Below are 24034 nucleotides of genomic sequence, written 5' to 3'. Positions count from 1 at the left end.
GTCTTCCAAATGCAAATAAGAGACTTGAAGGGAAATATCTAAAATAAGTATAATCATGGTTAGCGGAGAAGTGGTAGGGAGAAGTCCCAATCGTATCGCCACCCAAAGCGCCTTCCTCAGGGGTCATTTGGAATTGGACCACCGATGCCATTGTCCTGTCCCTGGCAGCAAGGAGTAGAACCAGTGGTGTTGTACAGTATTATTAGTAGTAGTATTATTTCACAAATACAAACCACTAGGCCTTCTCAATGGAAAAAACCCTATATACCTCAGATCCGGCAGTGGCCATGGCCAGCCATGTCTTCTCCTTCCCAGCAGCGGCACAAGCCTCGTCAGTTCACTGCTGAGTTAATAGTGCAGCTTTGAAATAAATCTCTAACGACTGTAAAAGACTTTCTAATGAATGATTATAATGGCAAAAGCTGGTTTTTAAACCTATTGGTAAATTGAATTCACTGGTGAAAGTGGAAATTTATTATCAGATTTCCGCCAGCAGGAATGGCAGCTGTGACTTCTATGTGGTCTCATGTGCCTGCGTTTTTCCTTCTTGTGAATTATTTTTCCTTTTCTTCACTTTAATTATTTTTCCAATCTAGTTGAATTTTAGTCTTCCCTCTGAACAGGGCAAGTTAGCCTCCAGATTTACCTAAATTTCTTAGTGCTGTTTTTTTTTGTTTTGTGGCTCTAATAATAATCCCTCACTTTCTTTGTACATTTAAATAATAGATTTTGTTTCCCCCAAGGAGCTGGGTTACGGCAGATGAATGAATTGCAGGGAGTAGGGTCCCAGAGTTGCCGGTCGCTGACACCTCGATGTATTGTTTTAATTAGTTCTCCCGCGCACCCCACAGCTCCATGCTGACAAGTCTCGCTCTCTTCTCTCTCAGCTGCCACCCACTGTCTGGGGAGTGCACCTGCAGGGCAGGTTGGAGTGGCTTGTACTGTGAAGAACCCTGCCGGCCTGGCTTTTATGGGGAAGGCTGCCAACAGCTGTGTGCCTGTTACAATGGAGCCGACTGTGATGGGATGACAGGAAGATGCCTTTGTGCTCCAGGATACACAGTAAGACTGATCTAAGGGTCACTTATATTTGCTTCTTCCTTCTGTACTTTTTGGCTAATAACCCGGATCATTTCTTGCACATGTGACCTTACATTTTTCCTGCATTTTTAACTATTATCCATATATAAAACAGCATTCAAATACAATGTCTAGTATTCTTAAGCTGAGAAAAGGTGTTTTCATTGTATTCTACATATTTCAGCTTTAGCTCATCATAGCCATAGGAACGCTATCTCTCGTCTTAAGATTTTATCTGATATTTTCCGATTATTAAAAATTTCTGTAATACTCTGCATCTGCTTTTTTCCCCCTATTGTTTATAGCTAAGTATTCTCCCTTGTATATCTTTTCTATAAAACAGACAGTATTCTAAGGATTTACTTGGCTTTGAGCTGATTTTCTACATTTTTTTTTGTTTTTTTTTGTAACTAGCTTATTTTCTTACATCTTTTTTTTCCTGCAAGTTTCATTTAAGAGATAAGAGGTTTGATAATTAACCTATGCAGGCTTTGTAACTTTGTAATCCATGGGTCTCCTGGGGTGGCTTTAAATTGGTGAGATTGGGGCTTGAAATCTATAATTATACACCCCTGATGGTAAACTTTGACAAATTTACCCCCTACAGGGCTCTTATTCAGGAACCTGATCTATAGTGATATGTTACGTCGCAGACCATGCCGTGATATTGTAGCAGATCAGCCGAATCCAAAATGTCTCAGAATAAAACAAAATAATACAGTACATTGTGCGCTCGGAAGCAACGAAAAAAGAGGATAGGAAGAAAACTTCATGGCCTTGGTTGCCATCTCGTGTCTGCCCCTGGTTAATTACATTTTAGATTGCAAGCTCTAGTATATACTTTTTCTTTAAAAAATAAATGAGCCTTCAGAGCGTAGGTTCCCCCCATGACTGCGGCCTCATTAGTTCTTGTGAAGAGTCTGCACCCCTCCTCTTAAATCTTAACAAGTCCGAAGTGCAGGACACTCATGTTTATTTGCTAAGCTCAGCTGCTGGCTCGGAAAATGCTGCAACTGCAGAAAAATATCCAGATCGGCCCACGGAGTTCAAATGCCACCGTGCTGGGCGAGTCTCAGGAGCAGGGACTGGCTGTACTGGCCTCCGTCTTCACAAACATTCCCTGCCCGCACCATCTGCCATCACAAACACATAGATGCGACGGGCTGATCTGCGCCTCCACATTGGTACTATTGCGAGATGTCATTGTCATCCCGTTCTTCTTCTGGCATGGAGGTAGTCACAGGGGGGCTTCCTCCATTGCTACGTTACCTAATTGTAACTCTCTATTGTGGCACTGTAGCATACTGTTATGATAATGCGACTGTAACGTGCATCCGCTTTGTTCGACGAGATCCATCTCCATTTAGAGGGTGATTCACACCTAATGTAGGACCCATACCGGCACTTCTCAGTCTATTGAAATGCAGGTGCGATCCCCAGGAGTTTTGTACAAACGAATTGTACAATTATTGTTGGAACGAGTCCACAGATCTGTGAGTCACATGAGGAACACAGAGATAATTTGCCACTGGCAGGGACCCGCAATGCTAATAATAATAATAATGTCATTTCATTTTCTAGGGCTCGATTTGTACACTAAAGATCATGCCATCAGTAAGGATGAGCCAATCTACCTGCCACATAGGCCAATTTGCTAGTTCATAGAATACAATAGGAGAATTGATCAGTAGATGGTTTGTTTAGATTCCCTGAAAGGAAATCAGTAACGCATCCAATCAATTTTCCCGATGTATCCTAACAGCCAGCAGATCACAAATTCATCCGCAATTTAAGGAAACACAAATTGGGTGTTCTTTTCGATTTGCTAAGGTCTTGTAATATTTTTTTTATCATGCTGGTCACACACAGATTGGTCTGGCCTGGGTGACTAAATCATCCTCATGACTGGCTAAGCAGAGCGATTAGTCTGGTTAACAGATGGCGCATCCACAAGATGGTGACTGAAGTTTTCGCCCATGCCTATATGTAATCCTATTAACTTCCGCTGGTTTAGTCACAGCACAATATCAGATATTTGTTATGTTCTGTCACAGAGAATATCATTTTTGTTTATTCAACCTGCTGTATCTATTTTTTTTTTACATCTGGGAGTAATTTCTTTTTACATAATCAAAACTAATCCACAGTATAGATAAGTGTTGGATCTGAGACCGCACTCAACTATCTTCAGAAATCCCACAGTCACTGAATGAAGTCACGCCAGTCCATTCACAGAGTGGTTTCTGGGACTCCCCTTCTAGTGATCGCTGGGTTCCAGCCTTCAGAACCACATGAACAAAAGCTTTTCACTTAACTTAAAGAGGGCTGATAAGTTTTGGTTGCAAGATTAAGGGAAAGTCACTTGTAGGTCTATAAAGTGAGCCCAGGAAGTAAGGGTCCACCTGCATGGACAAACTGGCAGAACGTTATGACCAACGATTGTTTGAGTGCTTGTTTTCACAGGCAGACTAAAGTGAATGTTGCTCACTGAGCGATCTGTACTAGATCGCTCTGTGCGCATAGGCTGCCAGTGTTCTCGGCAGTGTGAGTCTTGTATACACAGGATTATGCCCCACCTAGAATGGTGTTTTATGCTGCACAAAAGATCATTTCACCTGATGAACAAGCATTATGCTCGTTCATTGGGTGACCAGCAGCTTCTTTGCACTGAAAGATAATCGTGAAATTCGCAATATATAGAATATACAACCCCTGGCAAAAATTATGGAATCACCGACCTTGGAGGATGTTCATTCAGTTGTTTAATTTTGTATCAAAAAAGCAGATCACAGACATGGCACAAAACTAAAGTCATTTCAAATGGCAACTTTCTGGCTTTAAGAAACACGAAAAAAAAAAACAAGAACAAAATATATGGTAGTCAGTAATGGTTACTTTTTTAGACCAAGCATAGGGGAAAAATTATGAAATCACTCAATTCTGTGGGAAAAAAATATGGAATCATGGAAAACAAACAAACAAACAAAAAAACACTCCAACACATCACTAGTATTTTGTTGCACCACCTCTGGCTTTTATAACAGCTTGCAGTCTCTGAGGCATGGACTTAATGAGTGTCAAACAGTACTCTTCATCAATCTGCCTCCAACTTTCTCTGATTGCTGTTGCCAGATCAGCTTTGCAGGTTGGAGCCTTGTCATGGACCATTTTCTTCAACTTCCACCAAAGATTTTCAATTGGATTGAGATCCAGACTATTTGCAGGCCATGACATTGACCTTATGTCTTTTTTCAAGGAATGTTTGCAGTTTTTGATCTGTGGCAGGATACATTATCATCTTGAAAAATGATTTCATCATCCCCAAACATCCTTTCAATTGATGGGATAAGAAAAGTGTCAAAAATATCAACATAAACTTGTTCATTTATTGAAGATGTAATGACAGACATCTCCCCAGTGCTTTTACCTGAAATGCAGCCTCATATCATCAATGACTGGAAATTTGCATGTTCTCTTCAGGCAGTCATCTTTATAAATCTCATTGGAACCAAACAAAAGTTCCAGCATCATCACCTTGCCCAATGCAGATTTGCGGTTCATCACTGAATGTGACTTTCATCCACAGTCCATGATTGCTTTTCCTTAGCCCATTGTAACCTTGTTTTTTTCTGTTTAGGTGATAATGATGGCTTTTGTTTAGCTTTTCTAAATGTAAATCCCATTTCCTTTAGGCGGTTTCTTACAGTTCGGTCACAGACATTGACTCCATTCATTCCTCGTTTATTTTGTTGTGCATTACCTGTTTTGGAGATATATTGCTTTAAGTGTCCGGTCTTGACGCTTTGATGTCTTCCTTGGTCTACCAGCATGTTTGCCTTTAACAACCTTCCCATGTTGTTTGTATTTGGTCCAGATTTTAGACACAGCTGACTCTGAACAACCAACATCTTTTGCAACATTGCGTGATGATTTACCCTCTTTTAAGAGTTTGATAATCCTCTCCTTTGTTTCAATTGACATCTCTCTTGTTGGAGCCATGATTCATATCAGTCCAATTGGTGCAACAGCTCTCCAAGGTGTGATCACTCTTTTTTAGATGCAGACTAACGAGCAGATTTAATTTGATACAGGTGTTAGTTTTGGGAATGAAAATTTAGAGGGTGATTCCATAATTTTTTCCCACAGAATTGAGTGATTCCATAATTTTTCCCCTCTGCTTGGTCTAAAAAAGTAACCATTACTGACTACCACTTTTTTGTTCTTGATTTCTTTTAGTGTTTCTTAAAGCCAGAAAGTTGCCATTTGAAATGACTTTAGTTTTGTGCCATGTCTGTGACCTGCTTTTTTTCTACAAAATTAAACAACGGAATGAACATCTTCCAAGGTCGGTGATTCCATAATTTTTGCCAGAGGTTGTATGATCAGACTATCCAGGTTCAATTACCCTGAAGAAATTAATTAAAAAAAAATATTTTAAAAAATATAAGTTTGAATAACCTCTCACTTGCAAGTTAAGAAAAATAAACAAACTAATTTGGTATTTTCACATTCAAAGTCCAACCGATGAAAATATGAAATCATTCCCCCAATAATGCAATAAAAAGTAATCAACATATTATAAAAATAAACATTTATGGGTCTCAAAAACTAGCGACACCATTTTTTTTCTTACAAATTTTTCAAAGAAAAGAAAACTATACAGATTTGGTATCAGAGTTATTATAGTGACCTGGAAAGGTCAAGTTTCCAGGCCATTTTTACAACACAATGATTTTTTACCACACATTATTTTTTTCATTTTCCAGCCCTTTGACATCTAAAATAGACAAATGGATACAGACTAGAGAAAAATTGTATGGGTTTTCTGGATGAAACTTGCACAATTTCTCACATGCTGGTTTGCAAGGACCCTTATAAAGACAAAAGATACAGCAGGGACCAGTCTGCCCATGTGAGCCTGAAATCCATGAAGGATAGATAGAGATACAAATGCAGTATGCAGCTCTTGGCAGGTGGAGATGATGTTGCAAAACCATTTCTGAGACTCTTTATGGTAAAAGGAGAGGCCAGAACCCTGGGCTTGCAGAGTGGGCGGAGGCTGGCATGACAAGGGTTTGGAGGAGGTGGAGCAAGGGTTAATGTTGGAAGTTTTAGTGAATGGACATTTTCATTTTTAAAAGGGTTTGATGTAGGTGTTTGCAACTTTCCTGCTCCCTGGGTCACAGAACAAGGCACCCTGTCACCTCACCTTAGAATGGCATCTGTGGATCAGCTCCTGGAATCCCTGAGGACGGCGACGGTCGGTCACCTTCCAAGCTGGCTGGATGAACAGGTGGGGAGGATCATCAGCAGTGGAGTGAGGGCGGCGGCAACACTATCTCTGTCGGAGCGGCATTCTTGGAGGTCTCGACACCCGATGCAATTGTCCCCTGACCAAGCTGCACAGACTCGGCATCAGTGCAGGAGCCCCTCTAGGGACCCTGTGGTCCGAGCATTGCACTCCAGATTCTCTGCCTAGTCTTGGGCCAGGAGGTATCCAGATGCGTGGCCTAGCTCTACTGCGGTTAGCAGGCCTCCGCTCATGATGCGGGAGGTGCCTGCTGCTGCTGAAGTGCCTAGAAGCACGTCACTAACAGCGGGCCATCGCGGCGATGTTCCTGTTGGGCGGTCTGATTCTGCTACCAGTAAAGATCTGCTCTGGAATTAGGCCTCAGGAGTATCAGACAGTAGGCTGGCTGCCAGAGGTTCCCCCCTCTTGGTACCTTAGTCTGCTGGTTCGCCCTTTCCATCAGCGTAATTTTCCCGTGGCGCTCCGACTTTTACAGGATCCAATGGTTTTGCCCCCCCCCCTCCGTTATCTCCACCTGCTGAGGGTCAATCTGTCAGGAGTTCGGGCACTGATGCACAGGACAGTCGTCTGGTTGCTGAATTTCCGGCCGGTGGGAACACAGCTCCCGCGCGGCCTGGTGAGTATTACTTTGTCTTGTCCGTTTCCCCCTATTCTTATGTTGCAGGGTATAGTCGGTATTTAAAGTACAGGTGTGTTAGGTGCATTGTCGGGTACAGGAAGCATTATGGCTTCTCCTTTCCCCCTTTAATTTTGTCTCAGAGCATAGTTGGCGGTCATGATGAGTCGCAGGGTGGATTTAGCAATCAAAATTTGCTGCAGAGTGTAGTAGGTAGTCAGAAAGCGGGCAGTAATTTAGCAGGGGATTCAGTTGGATCTATTTTAGCTAATGTCAAGGGGCTTTTGGCAACGCTGGAAAGTGGCGGGCGATCCCTGGCACAATTGTCATTGTGGATCACGTCAAGGGTGACGTGCATGGCCAGTGATGGGGGTGTCAGAGGTGGTGGTCCCAGTGTCAGTATGAGTTCACAAGTGATAAAGGCTAATTTGGATGATAAGGCTTGGGGCAAAGTTTACGTTTGCCTCAAAGGCCCGTTAGGGGCCCACATTAAAAAGGAGGTGAGGAAAAAGATTTGGAAAGACGAGTACGTTGAATTTGTTTCCCTGTTACCTCTTGAGAAGTTTAGTTTGGATAAAAGGATAAAGGATGATAGAAAGAAAGAGGATCAGGAAAAGTGCAGATGGCGATTGATTCCGCAAACGTTTATTAATTGGATGCAACCCTTTGCGATTTTGGTGAGTGTCATAGGCGAAAAAGCACCTGAGAATTGTTCCCCCCTTTTTTGTTATTTTGGTTGCATAGGTGAAGCATATATGGTTTATGGGAAGCAGGCATGGCTGAGGTACGACGAACAGTTTAATCAGCGAAAGGCTATCAGGCCGGCCATTGGGTGGGATCAAAAAGTTATTGGCCATTGGTTAAGAGTGATGGCCCCATCTAGGTATGGACATACTTTTCAAAGCTGGGCCGGCTCAGCAGGTCTTCGCATGGGGCCAGACGATGGTTTAAGAAGTCCAAGGGAAAGGCTTCCCCAGAAAGGCTGGAGTCACATTAGTGTATCACATCCAATGCAAGAGCATTGGAAGCAATATGCTAATGACATTTGGCTCCTGCTCTGTTGTTAGCCGGAGCCAAGTGTTAGTGCTCTGCACCTCTTGCATGAGCTGATCGCAGCACAGCTGTGAAAGAGACTGAGAAATTAATTTCTCCATCTCCTCCATTGCTGGCATCAGAGGGAATTGTACTGCACTCGGGTGATATCCTAGTCTAATCCGATTTTTTTATCGAATTGCACTCATCTAATTACATCACAAGTGGGAGCGAGCCCTAATTCTCAAGGGAATGGCGCCATTGAAGTTAATGTGATACTTCCCTACCTAAATAGGTTTCCTTATAAGGCAGAGGGCTGATTTATTGAAATCAGGTTCCCATGTTGGTTTTTGGATTCCGCCACCTTAATTTAAGATTCCTTGTAATTTAAAGAATTTATGGTCTGCTTACCAGCATTCTGCAGTGGTTTAAAAAAAAATAGTGAAAGAGGTTGCACTTGGCTGGATGGCTGGGCTTTTTGATAATTTTCCGATTCCTGATTTGATAGTTTCTTCGTTAGTGATTGTACCTAAAAAGGAGTCAACTAAGTTTTGGCTAATTCATCTTTCTTACCCCTGGGGTATGTTGGTTAATGACTGTATTGCACCTGAGCTTTGTTCGGTAGTTTATACATTTTTTGATGAGGTGACCTGGTGGGTGAGAAAATTTAGTAAGGGGGCATTGATGGCAAAAATGGACATCGAATCTGCCTTTAGATTGTTACCAGTTCACCCTGTGTTCGGTGACTTGGTTGTTTTTGGAACGGAGCTTATGTTGTTGACCGGTGTTTACCCATGGTTTGTTCACTTTCTTTTTCTTTGTTCGAGGCGTTTAGTACTTTTTTGGAGTGGGTGGTCCATGATGTTTTTGGTGGGGCACCTATCATTATTTGGATTTTTTTGTTTTTTTTGTCCTAGGGATTCCCCTTTGTGCGGGTCCACTCTTCACACCATGAAATGGGTTGCTAAACTTTTGGGGGTTCCTTTGGCACAGGTAAGATGGAGGGGCCTGCTACGGGTATTTGTTTCTTGGACATAGTCATTGATCATGGAAAATGGGAATTTCAAATACTGGAAGAAAAGGTTATCACTCTTATATTGGAAGTGGATATTACCATACATCTAAAATGGCCTACCGTAAGACAGCTCCCATCTCTTTTTGGTAAGCTTAACTTTGCATGTACAGTGATGTTCATGGGGCAGGGTTTTTTTACCGTAGATAAGCTATGGCTCTACATCACTATGTTCAGTTAACAAGTGAGCACAAGGAGAATTTAGAGGGAGTTTTTTGAAATGTTATAATGGTTGCTCATTGTTGATGGATGAGGTTGTTGATCATTTTGATCTGGATTTGTTTACGGACGCAGGTGGCAGTTCGGAGATTATTTTAAAGGGCAGTGGTGCGCTGGTAGGTCGCCCGAAGCATGGCGATTGTTAGGTCTAGTAAAAAATGTGGCTCTACTTGAGATTTTTCCAATACTGATGGCAGTGGTATTGTTGGTGTGACACTTTTGGAATAAACTTATTTGTTTTAATTTTTATATTATGGGCATAGTGTTAGCAATTTACAGTGTTAGGGCATCTTCACCTACTGTGGTTTGGGTCTGTTGGCCACAGTTGTTGGAGTGGTTATTGTTAAATGCTTGTGTTACAGTGTCACATGTTCCAGGTATTCAGAATTCGATTGCAGATTCCCTCTCTCCTTTTCAGAGGGATTGCTTCCGGTCGCTGGCTTCGATCGTGGAAGCCAAAGGGTTGGACTGTGCTCCTCAGCTATGGACCTTGGCTTTCAAGCAGTCCAGCCTTTGATTAGAGTGTCCCTTGCCGCTGGCACATGGGCAGCATATCAGTCAGTCTGGGAGCTATGAGAGAACGGGATAAGATCATTTGGTCGAGTGTTGTCTGAAGACGATCAGGTAGGATTATTGTTTTGGTTAAGTGAGGGACCGTCTAAAGGTTGGCCTGTGTCAAAGGTAAATCGTTTGATGCCTAGGTTGGCTTTTGGTTTTAAATTGCAGGGTAATAAGAATTTAACAAAATTTGGGGGGGGTAAAACATGCCATTAGGGGTTTTCGCAAGGGCAGGTTGCGGAGAGATAGCAGATGCCCCGTTTCCTTTGGTTTGCTCAAATGTTTGGGTAAGGAGCTGTTGGTAGCGTGCAGCTCTGATTTTGAGGTAAAGTTGTTTCACTTGGCTTTTTCATTGTAATTTTTTGGGGCTTTAAGGGTCAGTGAGTTTGTCGCTTCTACTAAAAAGAAAATTGGAGGATTTTTGACAAAGGAAGTGGTGGCTACAGGTAGAGGGTTGGAATTTTAGATTCGAAAAGTCAAAAACTGACCAGATTGGAAGAGGGAAGCGCATTTGTTTAGGGGCTGTTCGTGGCTCAGTTATGTGCCCTTTACGTACCTTTGTGTGTTTTAGGTGGCTTTGTAATAAAGTAGACAGCCCGTTGTTATGCCATGAGGATGGTGCATTTTTGTCAAGGTACCAGTTTACGAAAATATTAAGGAGGTGTTTGAGTCGTTTGGGTTCAGACCTTTCCAGTTTCGCTAATCATTCCTTCTGAATAGGTGCTGCTACTGAATCTGCAGTTTGCGGTTTGAGTCCTGAAATTGTCCGACGAATAGCCAAATGAGAATCTCGATGTTTATCATATGTCAGGCCGTCTGTAAGCCTTGGTTGAGGTTTAGTCAAATCTAGGAAATCAGTTTAAGTGTGTTACAGCTCATATTGCCATTGCTTTTATACAGATCGCCCCTTTTGATATGGATTATGGGCCATTCCTACTTCTATTGAGGCGCTACCCAAGCGGACGTGAGAAGAGACAGGAGGCAGCTCAATTTTCTAAGAGAAAGGCGGCTATCAGGTGGCTTGGTTTCAGAGGGATGGGGTAGAACAGGATTTTGAAAGAAGTTCATCCGTTTAGATCGGCCCTCAGATATTTTGGTCTTGCATATGGGGAGTAATGATTTGGGGGTCCGCTCATTCAGGGATTTGGTCAGAGATGGGAAGGATGATTTTTTTTTATAGCTTTGGACATCTTTTTCCAGGATTATTACATTTGGTTCGAGATCGCTTCCGAGATGAGGTGGCGGAATGCCCGTTCAGTTGAGAAGCTGAATAAGGCTCGAATAAGGTGAACAGGGCAGTTTCAGATTTTGATACTTAGAATGGAGACACGGCTTTGATTTAGAATGTGCTAACAGCAAGTTCTAGTTAGCAGACGGGGTGCTCCTTAATGCTATTGGTATTGATTTATGGACTTTGGCTTTACAAGAAGGCATTGAGAGAACAATGTTCCTGAAGGAAAGAGGAGTCTTTAGCATTTGAGTGTTCAAATACACTCGTGGTGGCATGTCTCTGGGCCCTTAAAGTTGGTTTAAAATTGGTATGGGGGATTCATCAGGACATGGATCCCTCTGTTATAAGCTGATTGTAGTGAGTGCTGTTTGGTGGGGCTTACGGACGGTAAAAGAATGTCTGGTCCCGGGTTTGCAGCTATCCAATCATATGTCCTTTGGGTTTTTGGTGCTTCTCAGCCTGTGAGTTGTGGCTGGGAGTAATCATGGTTTTGCATATGGTTGTTTGGGGTCACCAGTTTTGTAGCTTTAAGGCCATTACCACGCTTTACAAATGGTTTATAAATATATGTAATATTTATAATAAATGCCACTGTGACCAATATTATCCAAGCCTCTTGTATCTGTCTTTATTTTAGAGTTGGTTTGGTTGGTAAAGGTGGGGGCATTCTTTAAGGGAGGATAGGTGTATACTTTGACCACTGGAATAGTCGACAATACCAGCGTAAGGGTATGTGCACACAGTGCGGATTCTGCTGCGGATCCGCAGCGAATTTGCCGCTGCGGATCCGCAACCAGAGTACAGTACAATGTTATCCAATGGCTTTTAAAAACAGCAGTGCACATGCTGCTGATTTTTCAGCGCGGATTTGCTGCGGTTTTAAATCCGCAGCATGTCAATTCTTTCTGCGGATTCTGCTGAGGTTTGACACCTGTTCCATTGTCCAGGTGTCAAAACGCAGAGGAATTCGCAGGTAAACCGCAGGTCATTTTACCTGCGGATTTACCTGCAAATCTGCGTGGAAAAATCCGCAGCTCAATCCACACTGTGTGCACTCACCCTTATACACACAGTCTTTTCTAATAAGATTTCACTTGGAACCCACCTAAAAGAACACTAAGGATGCGCTCACACCACCATATCCATCGGATGAGTGCTATGCAAATTTTTATCAGATAGCACTCGGACCAATGTTATTCCTGGGGCAGTGGTGATGACCGATTTTTTTATACTGACAGATTCTCTCATGCTGCAGTGTCACTGTGAAATAAGATGCCATACTCCCATTCAAGTCTATGGGTGTGTAGAAAACATCAGACGCACTTCAATATCATCTGAGTGCAGTCCGAATTCTGCAGACTCACACAGTGAATAAGATAGATATATCTTGTTCTCCATCTTCTCCTCTCATTAGAGAGAATCAGATCAAACTCTGATCACACGTGATCAAAGTGTCATTTGTATAATCGGCCTGATTGTTTCGGAAGAGAGAATCTGCAGACATCTGACCATAGCCTAAAAACAATGATCACGTGCACAGCAATGTCGAAACAACATTATATGTATATATATATGTGTATATATATATATATATATATATATATATATATATATATATATATATTTAATCTTTTTTTCACTTCTTTTAACCACTTCAGTCTTTAAAAGCCTTGAAGCGGCGAAAATAGGTGACCTGATCATTCTTCAGGTGACCAGTGTCTTATATATGAATTTGAAAAAAAAAAAAAGGTGAAGGCAAAAACCACGAAAAGACATCAAAGAAGACCGTTCAGGAAAACATTGGAATTTTATTCTTTGACTACAGCAAAATCAATGCAGGTCTAAAAGCGCTGTGTGCATATACCCTTAGGATGGTGATAGCCTGCTCACAATATGTGAACATGTATGCATGTAGAGGTTTGGATGGCGAGATGGAATGAGGGAGGCAATTCCAGAAAAGAGGGGAGGCATGAGAGGAGTCTTCTATGCATGAAACAGTTATTACATCATGTGAAATTATCACTGTATTTATGAATATCTCTGGTACCAGATGTGTTTTAGTCTGACTTTCCTAAACGTATTGACTATATCATTGATTCTAGTGTCCTGTGGCTGCAGCGTCCCGGCTCCTCCGCCCTGCAGCTGATCCCATTAGTATCACCTGTGCAGCACTTTGCTCCTTATCTGTCCAGTTTGGTGACATGTTCTGGGCTCGGCACTGACTGCTATGAATGCCATCCCCTTGCCTCTTTTGTCTTTGCAGACTTCTCCCTATGCTCCTGGCTATGACTGACTACGTCCTCCGTGCTGCACTGCTCTTCTGCTCACCTTTACCTTCCCTCCTCATCCTTTTCTCCCTGCCAATCTCTAATACCCTGCCTTCATTGCTTTCACCTCCTTTTAAATGAACTGCTTCATCTAATTCCCGTCAGTGTGTCTGTGGCCTTTACCCGGCCCTAATCAATGTCCCTTCACCTCGTTAATGAGGCTTTTATCTCCTTGATTTATTTCCAATAGGTCGCGTGTACAGCTGCCCACTAATCCCAGTGACCTGTCACTCGCTGTCCCTCCAGACCAGCAGGATCTTGGCAGCTACTTCACATCCTCATTGCAACTGTAGCTCTCCCTAATTAGAATTGGGCAAAGGCCATGAGATATCCCAACTCCAGCTGTCCAATCGCTCCCCATGTGCCGCCGTCCAGTGCATACACTTGTATGGCACATACCTCCCGGTCTAGCACTGTGAAGGTGCACCAGTCTAGTCAGAAGCACTGTGCATCTCCAGGCTACGTTCCCACGATCAGTGTTTGTTGAGTTTTTACTCTGCCAATCTTTGAAAAAATGCACGTGACGTAACCTATTTTATTTAATGGTTTAATGAGTGCAGAAAATCGGCAACACCAAAAACTCGCCAAAAATCTCATCAAGGGAACGTAGTCTCAAGACTCTAGGATGGATTTTAGAGGAACTGTCCTCTATTCAGATAGATCATGTGTTTTTTAAGCATTCTCACTATAGTGGTTTTTCCATACTGATGCCATAATGCCACATATAGAGCACTTCATGGTGTCAAACGAAATAGCAAGTTTTTAAAGTGGTTGTCTGAGAATATTTTTTTTTCTTGAAACTGCACCACTCTTGCCCAATGGTTGTGTCAGGTATTGCAGCTTATCCCAATTCTTTTAAAGGATTGGGGGACAAGCATTGCTAATGCTTAGACGTTTCCTTTTATGTCTTCACACTATGAGGTGTGTTTTATTTTATCGATTGAAATTAATCTTGAAAGGAGAATATAGCGCCTCCTTTTCTTGGTTAAAACTGAAGTACTGACTTTACCAAGCATAAAGGGAATCTGCCACCAGGTTTTTACCACCTAATCTGAGAGGAGCATAATGTAGTGGCAGAGACCCTGATTCCAGTGATGTGTCACTTAATGGGCTGCTTGATGGAGGTTTTTGTAAAATCACAGTTTTACAAGCAGGAGATTATCACTAGAGGATGACTTGCCCTGCTGCTGTAGGTAGACCAACCACAGCCCCACCACTGATTGGCAGCTTTTTTCCTATGCAGAGTGTACGCTTAATGCTGCCAATCAGTGGTGTGGGCGGGGTTATTCAAAGCTCAGCATTCAGAGCACTGCTAGATCAAACCTTTTTTTATCAAAACTGATACAGCCTAATAAGTAATATATCTCTGGAATCAGAGTCTCTGCATATACATTATACTGCTCACAGATAGGGGTAGCAAAAACCTGGTGACAGATTCCCTTTTTAAATGGAACCATGGAGAACATGAATCACACTCAGCTCTGTTGTAGCGGTGTATGTTTTACTGTGAAGCAATGGGTTGTTTCGGAGAAAACATTCACTTAGAAATCACTCGGATGACTGGTCTGAGGCAGGTTCTCAGCAGATTCTTTCTTACCTGCGGTGCGTGTTTGAAATCTGCAACATGTCAGTTTCTCTTGCAGGTACGCTGAGCTTTCTGTGCAGATCTTCCCCGTAGAATTGCATTAGATGGGGAAAATCTACAGATAAAAAATGCACTAAAAACACATGTGATCTGCATGACTATCATCAATAAATTTTTGTCAAATCCAAATACCATGAAATATAAAATAATAAAGCAACTTTATTTAAAGCTAAACATACTAAAAGGAGACAAACACACAGCGATAAAATCCCATGAAAAACAAACACACTCAAATAATCAATAGACAATGGAAAATGAAGCATTTTCACAATTTGAGGTGTTTTTAAACCCTTTCACCACCTTGCGATTTTCCATTTTTGTGCTTTTTGTTTTTTGCTTATTTTCTTCCAAGAGCTATAACATTTTTATTTTTCCATCAATATAGCTGTACAAGTGATTGTTTTTTTTGCGGGACGAGTTGTACTTTAGAATAACACCATTGATTTTCCCCTATAGCTTACTGGAAAACTGGAAACAAAATTCCAAGTGCAGTGAAATTGCAAAATAAAGTGCAATTCCACAATTGTTTTTCAGGTTTTTTATTTGCCATGTTCACTAAATGCTAAATCTGACCTGGCGATATGATTTCCCAGGTTACTACAAGTGCACAAGTGAAAAACAAATTGTATTAAAATTGCTTATGTCGCCATTTTCTGAGAACCGTAACATCTCCATTTTTCGGGATCTGGGGTTGGGTGAGGGCTTATTCTTCACACCCATGGAGATGTTTTTATTGATATGATTTTCGGGTATATACAATGTTTCGATCAACTGTTATTGCATTTTAGTGCAAAGTTGCTATAGCTAAAAAAAACGTAATTCTGACATTTCAAATTTTTTCTCATTACACCGTTTACCGATCTGATTCATTTACTTTAGAATTTAATAGATCGGACATTTCTGAACGCAGCGATGCACAATATGTACTTTTTTATTTTCAATGGAGCAAAAGGGGGTGATTTAGACTTTTGTGCTTTTTTTATTTTTCTACTTTTCACTGGCTTCAATAGTCCTCTTAGGAGACTTGAAGCTGCGGTTGCCCGATTGCTTGTGCTATACATAGCAGCAGGATAGCCATCAGGGCATTACTGCCCTTACTGCAGTATAGTGCCCGGTGAGCAGAAGTAAAGACTCTCTTCCCTCCTGTGCTTCCGCTCATCAGGCCCCAGGGTATAATGAAACATTGTGTGCCATCGCGCCACCATTGACAGCGCACATTTTAGCGCAGGGAGTCTTCCTGGAGCTTCATGGAACATCATCTCTGCAACTCCAAGTAGTCCCTCCAGCTCTTCTGTGACGCGCTGGTGACATGTACGCGATCATGTCATTGTGTATGCGCCGGCATGTATGTGCGCCACTCGCCATGACACCAGAAGTCGAGCTGCGCCTGCAGAGGATCATATGAGATGTAAGTATGAAAAACTTTTTTTTTAAATAAAATTAATAAATGGGCTTGTGGGTTGCAAATGATTATGAATTGAGGAGTTGGGATGGGGGAAAGTGAATCATGATGTATTGAGGTGGGGGAGTGTAAATAATGATGAATTGGGGTGGGGGACACTAAATGATGAATTGAGACGGGGACAGCAAATAATGAGTTGAGGGTGGAGGATGGGGGACAGCGAATGGTGACTTGAGGGGAGAGAGCAAATAATGATGAATTGAGGGTGAGGTACAGCAAATGATAATGAATTGAGAGTGGGGGAGAGCAAATGATGAATTGAGGGTGGATGGGAGAGCAAATGATGATGAACTGAGACTTGCGTGATGGGGGACAGCAAATGATAATGAATTGAGGATGGGGGAGAGTAAATGATGAATAGAATATGGGGAGAGCAAATGACGCTGTATTGAGGATGGAAGAGAACAAATGATAATAAATTGAGGGTGAGCGAATATATGACATTTTGGAAGCGGATCTAGGTAACTGAGTGTTATTTTATGCAGAGACGAGTCCTGGCTGGAACAAGTGATGGCGGTCTGCTCTAGATGAAGAAGGAAACCAAAGATGAAAGATTTAGACTAGAGACATCACCAGAGTGTCAGTGTGATACCTGTACAATTATACTATACACTTCATACTACTGTATATATAGAGCTCCTGTGATCACTGTATTAGCAGTGCACTGACACTATTTGTGGTGGTAATATTTTGTCTGGTCATGGTGTGGTAGTATTTGTACCTTTTATGTGATATTATTCGGTCGTCACTATGTGGTGGTTGTAATATGTGTTCCTGCCAGTGTGTGACGGTATTTGTCATTTGTATGTGGTATTATTGGACATTTTCAAAAATGTATGTGATACATTCCCTTAAAGAAAAATAAATAAAAATATACCTAAAAATAGTATTGAATATTTAAGAAATTTTTATAAGGTTAAAGTAGGGTTCGGCCTAAAGAGTCTACCTTGTCGTGGTAAAAATCTATTGGCCAAGCAAAAGCTGTTGGCTATGTATGTGATATGGTGTTTGATGAAAACTGTTACTGTGTGATTGGTGAGGATGTGGTGCAGAAGTGGAGTTTATCCAAGAGTGGCTGGTGGGACTGTGGAAGGTTCAAGGGGTAGAGGCGGAGCTGAGGTGAAGCATGGGCGGAGACTCTAGGGGACACAAAAGTTTTGCCAGTATGGGGCCTTGAAATTCCTGGTGACAGCCCTGCATAGCAGTACTTCAGCACTGCAGTGTGTAGCATAAATGAAGATCTATGAACGCCTGTAATGGGCAGGGACACAACCTATACGTCCAAGGCCATGAAGGGGTTAAAATAACGTTGCTGTGCAGAGATAAACTGACAATGGTGCCCCTGCTGTATGTATCCTGTGTAAAGGCCCCGTTACATTTAGCGATGCACCAGCGATCCCGACCACAATATGACCCGGTCAGGATCGCTGGTGCATCGCTAAATGGTCGCTAGTGAGCTGCCAAACAGGCAGATCTCACTAGTGATACAGCAGCGGTCGGCGGTCTATACTTACCGTCAGACGCAGCGATGATGTCTTCTTCCGCCCGCGTCCATGGCTCGCTCGTCGGCACCAGCAGGAAGCCGACGACGAGAAATGGACCAGGCCGATCTCGCGCGATCAGCGATAACCAGCGGGGGAGCCGGTCGGAGGTGAGTATCACATGTAGCGATATCGCTAGTGATATCACTGCTGCGTCACAAAATCGGTGACGCTTTAGCAATATTGCTAGCGATATCGCTATGTGTAAAGGTCCCTTTAGTCTTGTGTCCGACCATGCAGAGCAGCTTTACTTCTAGTCAGCACATGCTGCTTGTATTGAACCTACAAGTAAAGCCCCCGTTACACACTGCGATATCGCTAGCAATATCGCTGTAAAGTCACCGATTTTGTGACGTTACAGCGATATTACTAGCGATATCGCTGCATGTTATACTTACCTCCGACCGGCTCCCCCGCTGGTTATCGCTGATCGCGCGAGAAGCTGCTGGACCATTCCTCGTCATCCACTTCCTGCGGCGCTTCCTGCTGTGACGACGAGCGACGCGTGGAGCCGGGCGGGAGGACGCAAGATCGCCGCGACTGACAGGTAAGTAGCGATCCCCGTCCCCTGCGATGTCGCTGGTGAGATCTGCCTGAGTGGCAGCTCACTAGCGACCACCCAGCGATTCACCAGCGATCCTGGCCGCGTCATATCGCTGGTCGGGATCGCTGGTGAGTCGCTAGGTGTAACGGTACCCTAAGAGGGAGTGAAAATAAGTAAAGATTCTCCATTGTTGTAGTTGGCAGTGACTATACTTGTATACTTAAGGATATGGACACATGTAAATTGTGCTTCATGATTACGATTAGATAATAAAATTGTTCTGAAGGTCAGTCTACAGTCTTGATAACATTTACTCATTTTCAGACCCCTTGTTATGCAGTTTGTGGTCTGATCCAGGTTTCAGATTTTTTTCTCTTGTGGTAGGCCCTTCTCACTAATATAGACTGGTTGTGAGCATTCTTATAGCAGCACACTTCTACAGTTGCACTTAATTCCTCTTAATTTGCTTTCCTCCTTATCTGTAGCCCATTTTCTCTGACCTCCCTGAGACCTTACATACTTTCTCGCCCTCTCCTTGATGGAGAAATTTATTTGCAACCTATTCTCTCCCGCCATCTCTAACATAACGAGAACAGAGGAGGAGAGCAAAGAGATGTCAGAACGGAGCAGGAACCCTGATGGATTTATAACATTTTTGCAAAAGCACTCGGCTAAATAAAGGACGTACAGGCATTCTGCAGCATAATAATGTCAGAAAACTCTTAATTAAAACAATTTTAGAAAGAGTCTAAATTCAAAAACTTTGAGATTCGATTTGCGATCCACAAAAAAACTACCCTTGCACCACTTTCCATACAGCTGTAGCCTCAGAGAGTGGGACTAGTGTTTTTTTGCGTAGCCCTGGGGCCTCCCCATAATGCCTTACAGCTATATATTGTGGATTATCTTAGTTTGTACAGTGGTGATCAGTACCTCAGTCATCCCACTTCAACAATTCCCAGTGGAGTACAGTCTGTACAGCAGAGTCGCTTTCCATTTCCAGAGTCACTGGGTAAGTTTCACTCTTCTGTAGAGCGTAAGCTCTTTTGGTTAGCATAGTCTTCTCTCCTGTAGAGTGTAAGCTCTTATGATCAATGGGGTCCTCTCTTTCTCTCCTGTAGAGTGTACTTCTTATGGTCAGTAGGGTCCTCTCTCTATCCTGTAGAGTGTAAGCTCTTATGGTCAGTGGGGTCTTCTCTTTCTCTCCTGTAGAGTGTACTTCTTATGGTCAGTAGGGTCCTCTCTATCCTGTAGAGTGTAAGCTCTTATGGTCAGTGGGGTCCTCTCTCCCTCCTGTAGAGTGTAAGCTCTTGTGATCAGTGGGGTCCTCTCTCTCCTGTAGAGTGTACGCTCTTATGGTACTTGGGGTCCTCTCTCTTTCTCCTGTAGAGTGTAAGCTCTAATGGCCAGCGGGGTCCTCTGTCTCCATTTCCTGTAGAGTGTAAGCTCTAATGGCCAGCGGGGTCCTCTTTCTTCCGCTCCCTCTCTCATCTGTATTTCTTGAGCAATTACAATTTTTCCAGTATTGAGATTCATGCAAATTTGTTCGCCACAAATCAAATATTTTGGGAAGTTTTGGTGAAGCTATCGACATAAAATTTCAAAAGATCTCATCTCTAGCACATACCCTTTGGTTTTATAGACAGGAGGGATGAGTGCCAGTCAGACACCAATGGCACTGCTTACTACGAGGTGACATGAGAAGAGAATAAAAATGTCTTATGACCCATTTTCTTTTCTCTGGAGAATAGATGCAGGTGATTGATCATAAATGATGAAATCTGATGGTAAAACCCTAACATGTACGAGCAGCTTAAAGACGGAATTTGATTTTCTAGAAATCCAGTGTTTGACATTTATGGAATTATCAATGGTGAATTTCATTGCTTGCTTAGGGCAATCCAAACTTGCCTGGGGCAGAGTTGAATGTGAACAGTGGCCAGTAATACTGTACCGCCTATTTCCCTCCTCATGTGAAGCTAGGCATACAGAAAGCACTTTGTTGAAAATTTGCCAATTTTCTGACTGATCTCAAATCAGCAGATAGACGCAGTAATCTTTTTATTTCATCTTGACTGATTGTTCGTCACTTTGTTTTTCAAGCAGAGTAAGATCTAATCTTTTCCTTTACTGTGTCTGCACTTGTGCAATGAAAGAATCACTTCACTAGTATGACCGATTCATTTTTGCGCTCAAAAGCATCCTCCTTGGGTTTGCCAGCAGAACTTTGCTGGTATGCTGGCTCGTTTCTTCTACCCATTCAGAAGATTTTAGTGGAATCCTTATATGTCTTATTTTTTCTTTTTTTTTTACACATGTATGCAGTCATTGTAAGCTGTACTCCAGTAATTCTATGATAAAATATCATATTGCACAGGCCTAGCCATAGGCAAAATGTGCATTATATTGGGGGAATTTCCATATTATTTTTAGGAAGTACGCAGAGGAGGCCTGATCTTAGTCTCCCTTACCTTTCTTTTATATGCGGATATTATTATGTATTAATGGCTAATAGAAAGCAAAGATGTTCCATTACAAAGGCAGAAAAGACACCGATTGTGTCTGCCTTGTACCTTGGTTCTTTAGCAAAAATAAAGATGAACAAAAAATGGACAGCCTGACGCACAGAGTCGTACGGAGCCAGTCAGGGCCGCAATTTGTGGATGTGACTGGCCCAAGTTTCACTATGACATTCAGAATGTAGCCTTAGGGGAACGGTCAAGCAGTCATCTAACTTGGACAGGTATTGCAACGCAATGTTCGGACTTGCTGTCTGCCCTGCCGACCCAACCGTGCCAACATTTATTTCTATGCAGCTATCATGCTCAGAACAGCCAAAAGCCAGTCCGAGCATTGCGTTGCGATCCCCGTCTGAGTTGTACGGCCATCTGACTCTTCCCTTAGGTGGGGCTATTAGTCGACTTTGGCTGTGACAACTGTCGCTCGACCAAAGGTTGCTATATCACAATATAAGGATATAGGGTCACATTGCGAACCTGAGGATACTAGGGCTACAGCAAACAAGTCGCAAGAAGTCCAACCATATCAGATTTCTTGCAACTTGCTTGCAACAGTGTACACTGCTCACTTGTGCTGCGATATAGCAATGACACCTAGTGAACTTTGGTCAACTGAATGGTGACGTTTACCTCCGGTCTTAGAGGTGCATGATGTGACGCAATAAAAGTTGTTTAGCAATGTATTTTATTAATATATTTGCACCAGCTTTCTGGCAAAGTTTCATAAAAAAATGATGTGTCTGAATAAGACATGTGGTTTACAGGCAGCATACAGTGGGACTTGTTAACAGTAAAAAAATAAGTAGAGAAAAGAAGCAGTGACCCGTGACAGGTGAGATCCTGTGGTGGAGCATGATGAGATATGCAGAGTAGTGAAAAGTGAGCATGCTCGTGTGCTAACCAAGTGTCTTCAGCATGCTCGAAAAATCAGTTTGAGACCCCACGGCTACATGTCTTGCTGCAGTTCGAAAGCCACAACACATGCAAGAATTGTCTGTTTGTTATGCAGTCCCTGCATGTGTTATGGCTGTCTAACAGCCGCGAGACATGCATCCGCGGGGACTCCAACATATTTTTCGAGCACGCCGAAGACACTCAGTTTGTACCTCAGCATGTTCATATAACACCTTATCCGAGCACGTTCCCTCATCACTAATGCAGAGCATGCGGCATGAAACTGACTATTAGGCCGGCGTCACACACACACCGTATGAAAAAATCAGTCCGTTTTACACGGACGAGAATGGCAGAAATGTTCCATGAACAGTGATCCGTATGTCATCCGTGTGCAATGCGAAGATGCGATTTTCTCACATCTAAGTATCCGTGTGACATCCGTATGGCATCCCTATGGCGAACTTTTCTCCCTGCTTGCAAAATGGACATATAATGGATCCATGGCCTCAAATATTTGTGAAAAAATATATACAGTATATATATGTCAGTGAGACACACATATGTATGTCTTTATATTTCATACAGAGCTAGATAGCAGAATAGCCGTTAATTAATTTTTCGGCTTCTGTAAAATCATTGCAGAACCCAACAGGATAGGAGACATGGTTTACATACACTAAACCATTACAGAACAATTAGAGTTATATATGTCAGTGACTATTAGTGCTAGTAGTATGTGTGTGTAAAATTTGGGACCTGTAGGTATTTACAAAAATAATGTATTCACAGGAAAAACTGGCGTGGGCTCCCGCGTAATTTTCTGCACCAGAGAGGGAAAGCCAGTGACTGAGGGCAGATATTAATAGCCTAGAGAGGGACCATGGCTATTGCCCCCCCACCTAAAAACATCTGCCCCCGGCCACCCCAGAAAAGGCGCATCTGTATCTATTCTATTTTAACCTGAATTGCCGGCTTTTCTAAAGGAAACCGGTGCGTATTTCTCACAAATCACACGCATGGTCCGTGTGTAATCCGTTTTTTTCTCGCACCCATAGACTTGCATTGGCGAGTCTTGGCCGTAATATGGTGCAAATCGCAGAATGCTTCGATTTCTCTCGCCCATATAATACGGGTGAGAAAAAAACGGATGATGGGAGCTGCCCCATAGATTAACATTGGTCCGAGTGCTATGCGATTTTTATCTCATAGCACTCATCCATATTCTACGGTAGTGTGACTCCGGCCTTAGTGTCTGTTACACAAAGAACGTTCATTATGTAAAATAGAAAAAAACATATACCACACTTTAGGCCTAGAGTGTACTCACCTTAGCTTTTTTGCTTACGGATAGAGAAAAATGTAACTTTTTCCTAACAGTTTTGCCTACATTTGTATGTGCTGCGCACAAGCAATAATTTTTATAACACAAATGCATGAAACATTTTCTGATATTTTCAAGCAGGCGAACATTTACGAAATTAACATTAGCAAATGCTGTAAAAGACGCAACAAGTCTCATGTATACATATCTCCCTCGCACTCACAGACGTTGTTGTGTATACATTGAATAGCTGGAGCAAATTTCTGCTGTTGCCAAATCTAAAATTCTCTGCCAGTTTTTTATTTCTTACTTGGCCAAGCCAGCATAGCGTCCCTGCCTGACTCTGCCATTCTGTTTCTTCAGTATTATATATAAATATGGAATAAGGAAGAAATACATAAAACGCATCTGTGCAGCTCGTACACCTTGCAAGTGCACCGATGTGTGACAGCTCTCTGCCCTTGTACCGATACCAGACTGTACAGACAACATGTTGAACATGCACTCCGGGATCTGGGAATACGGTATAACATCTTGCATGAGCAGACTGAACTAGAAACCCACAGAGGCCAGAGAAATCTTACATCTGTACCAGTAAATGGAGGTATATCCCACAGATACTTATCATACTCTGCTATAATAACTCTGCTGCAGAATGT

At 42.5% G+C, this 24034-nt stretch overlaps 1 protein-coding gene across 8 annotated transcripts in view; it reads left to right on the top strand.

Annotated features, from left to right (window-relative positions):
* Nucleotides 1-24034, top strand: part of MEGF11 (multiple EGF like domains 11) — an 815865-nt gene that overhangs the window by 591255 nt on the left and 200576 nt on the right. For all 8 annotated transcript variants that reach the window (XM_073568888.1, XM_073568889.1, XM_073568884.1 and 5 more), the window contains one exon: nt 888-1062. In XM_073568888.1, the coding sequence (XP_073424989.1) occupies nt 888-1062 (175 nt within the window). The remainder of the gene's footprint in view (nt 1-887; nt 1063-24034) is intronic.

This window comes from Dendrobates tinctorius, unplaced genomic scaffold, assembly GCF_039654945.1.
Source record: "Dendrobates tinctorius isolate UK_male_01 unplaced genomic scaffold, ASM3965494v1 ptg000022l, whole genome shotgun sequence".
In the NCBI taxonomy this organism is placed as follows: Eukaryota; Metazoa; Chordata; class Amphibia; order Anura; family Dendrobatidae; genus Dendrobates; species Dendrobates tinctorius.
The sequence above is the reverse complement of the archived record's forward strand: the minus strand, read 5'-3'. Positions and strand labels throughout refer to the sequence as shown.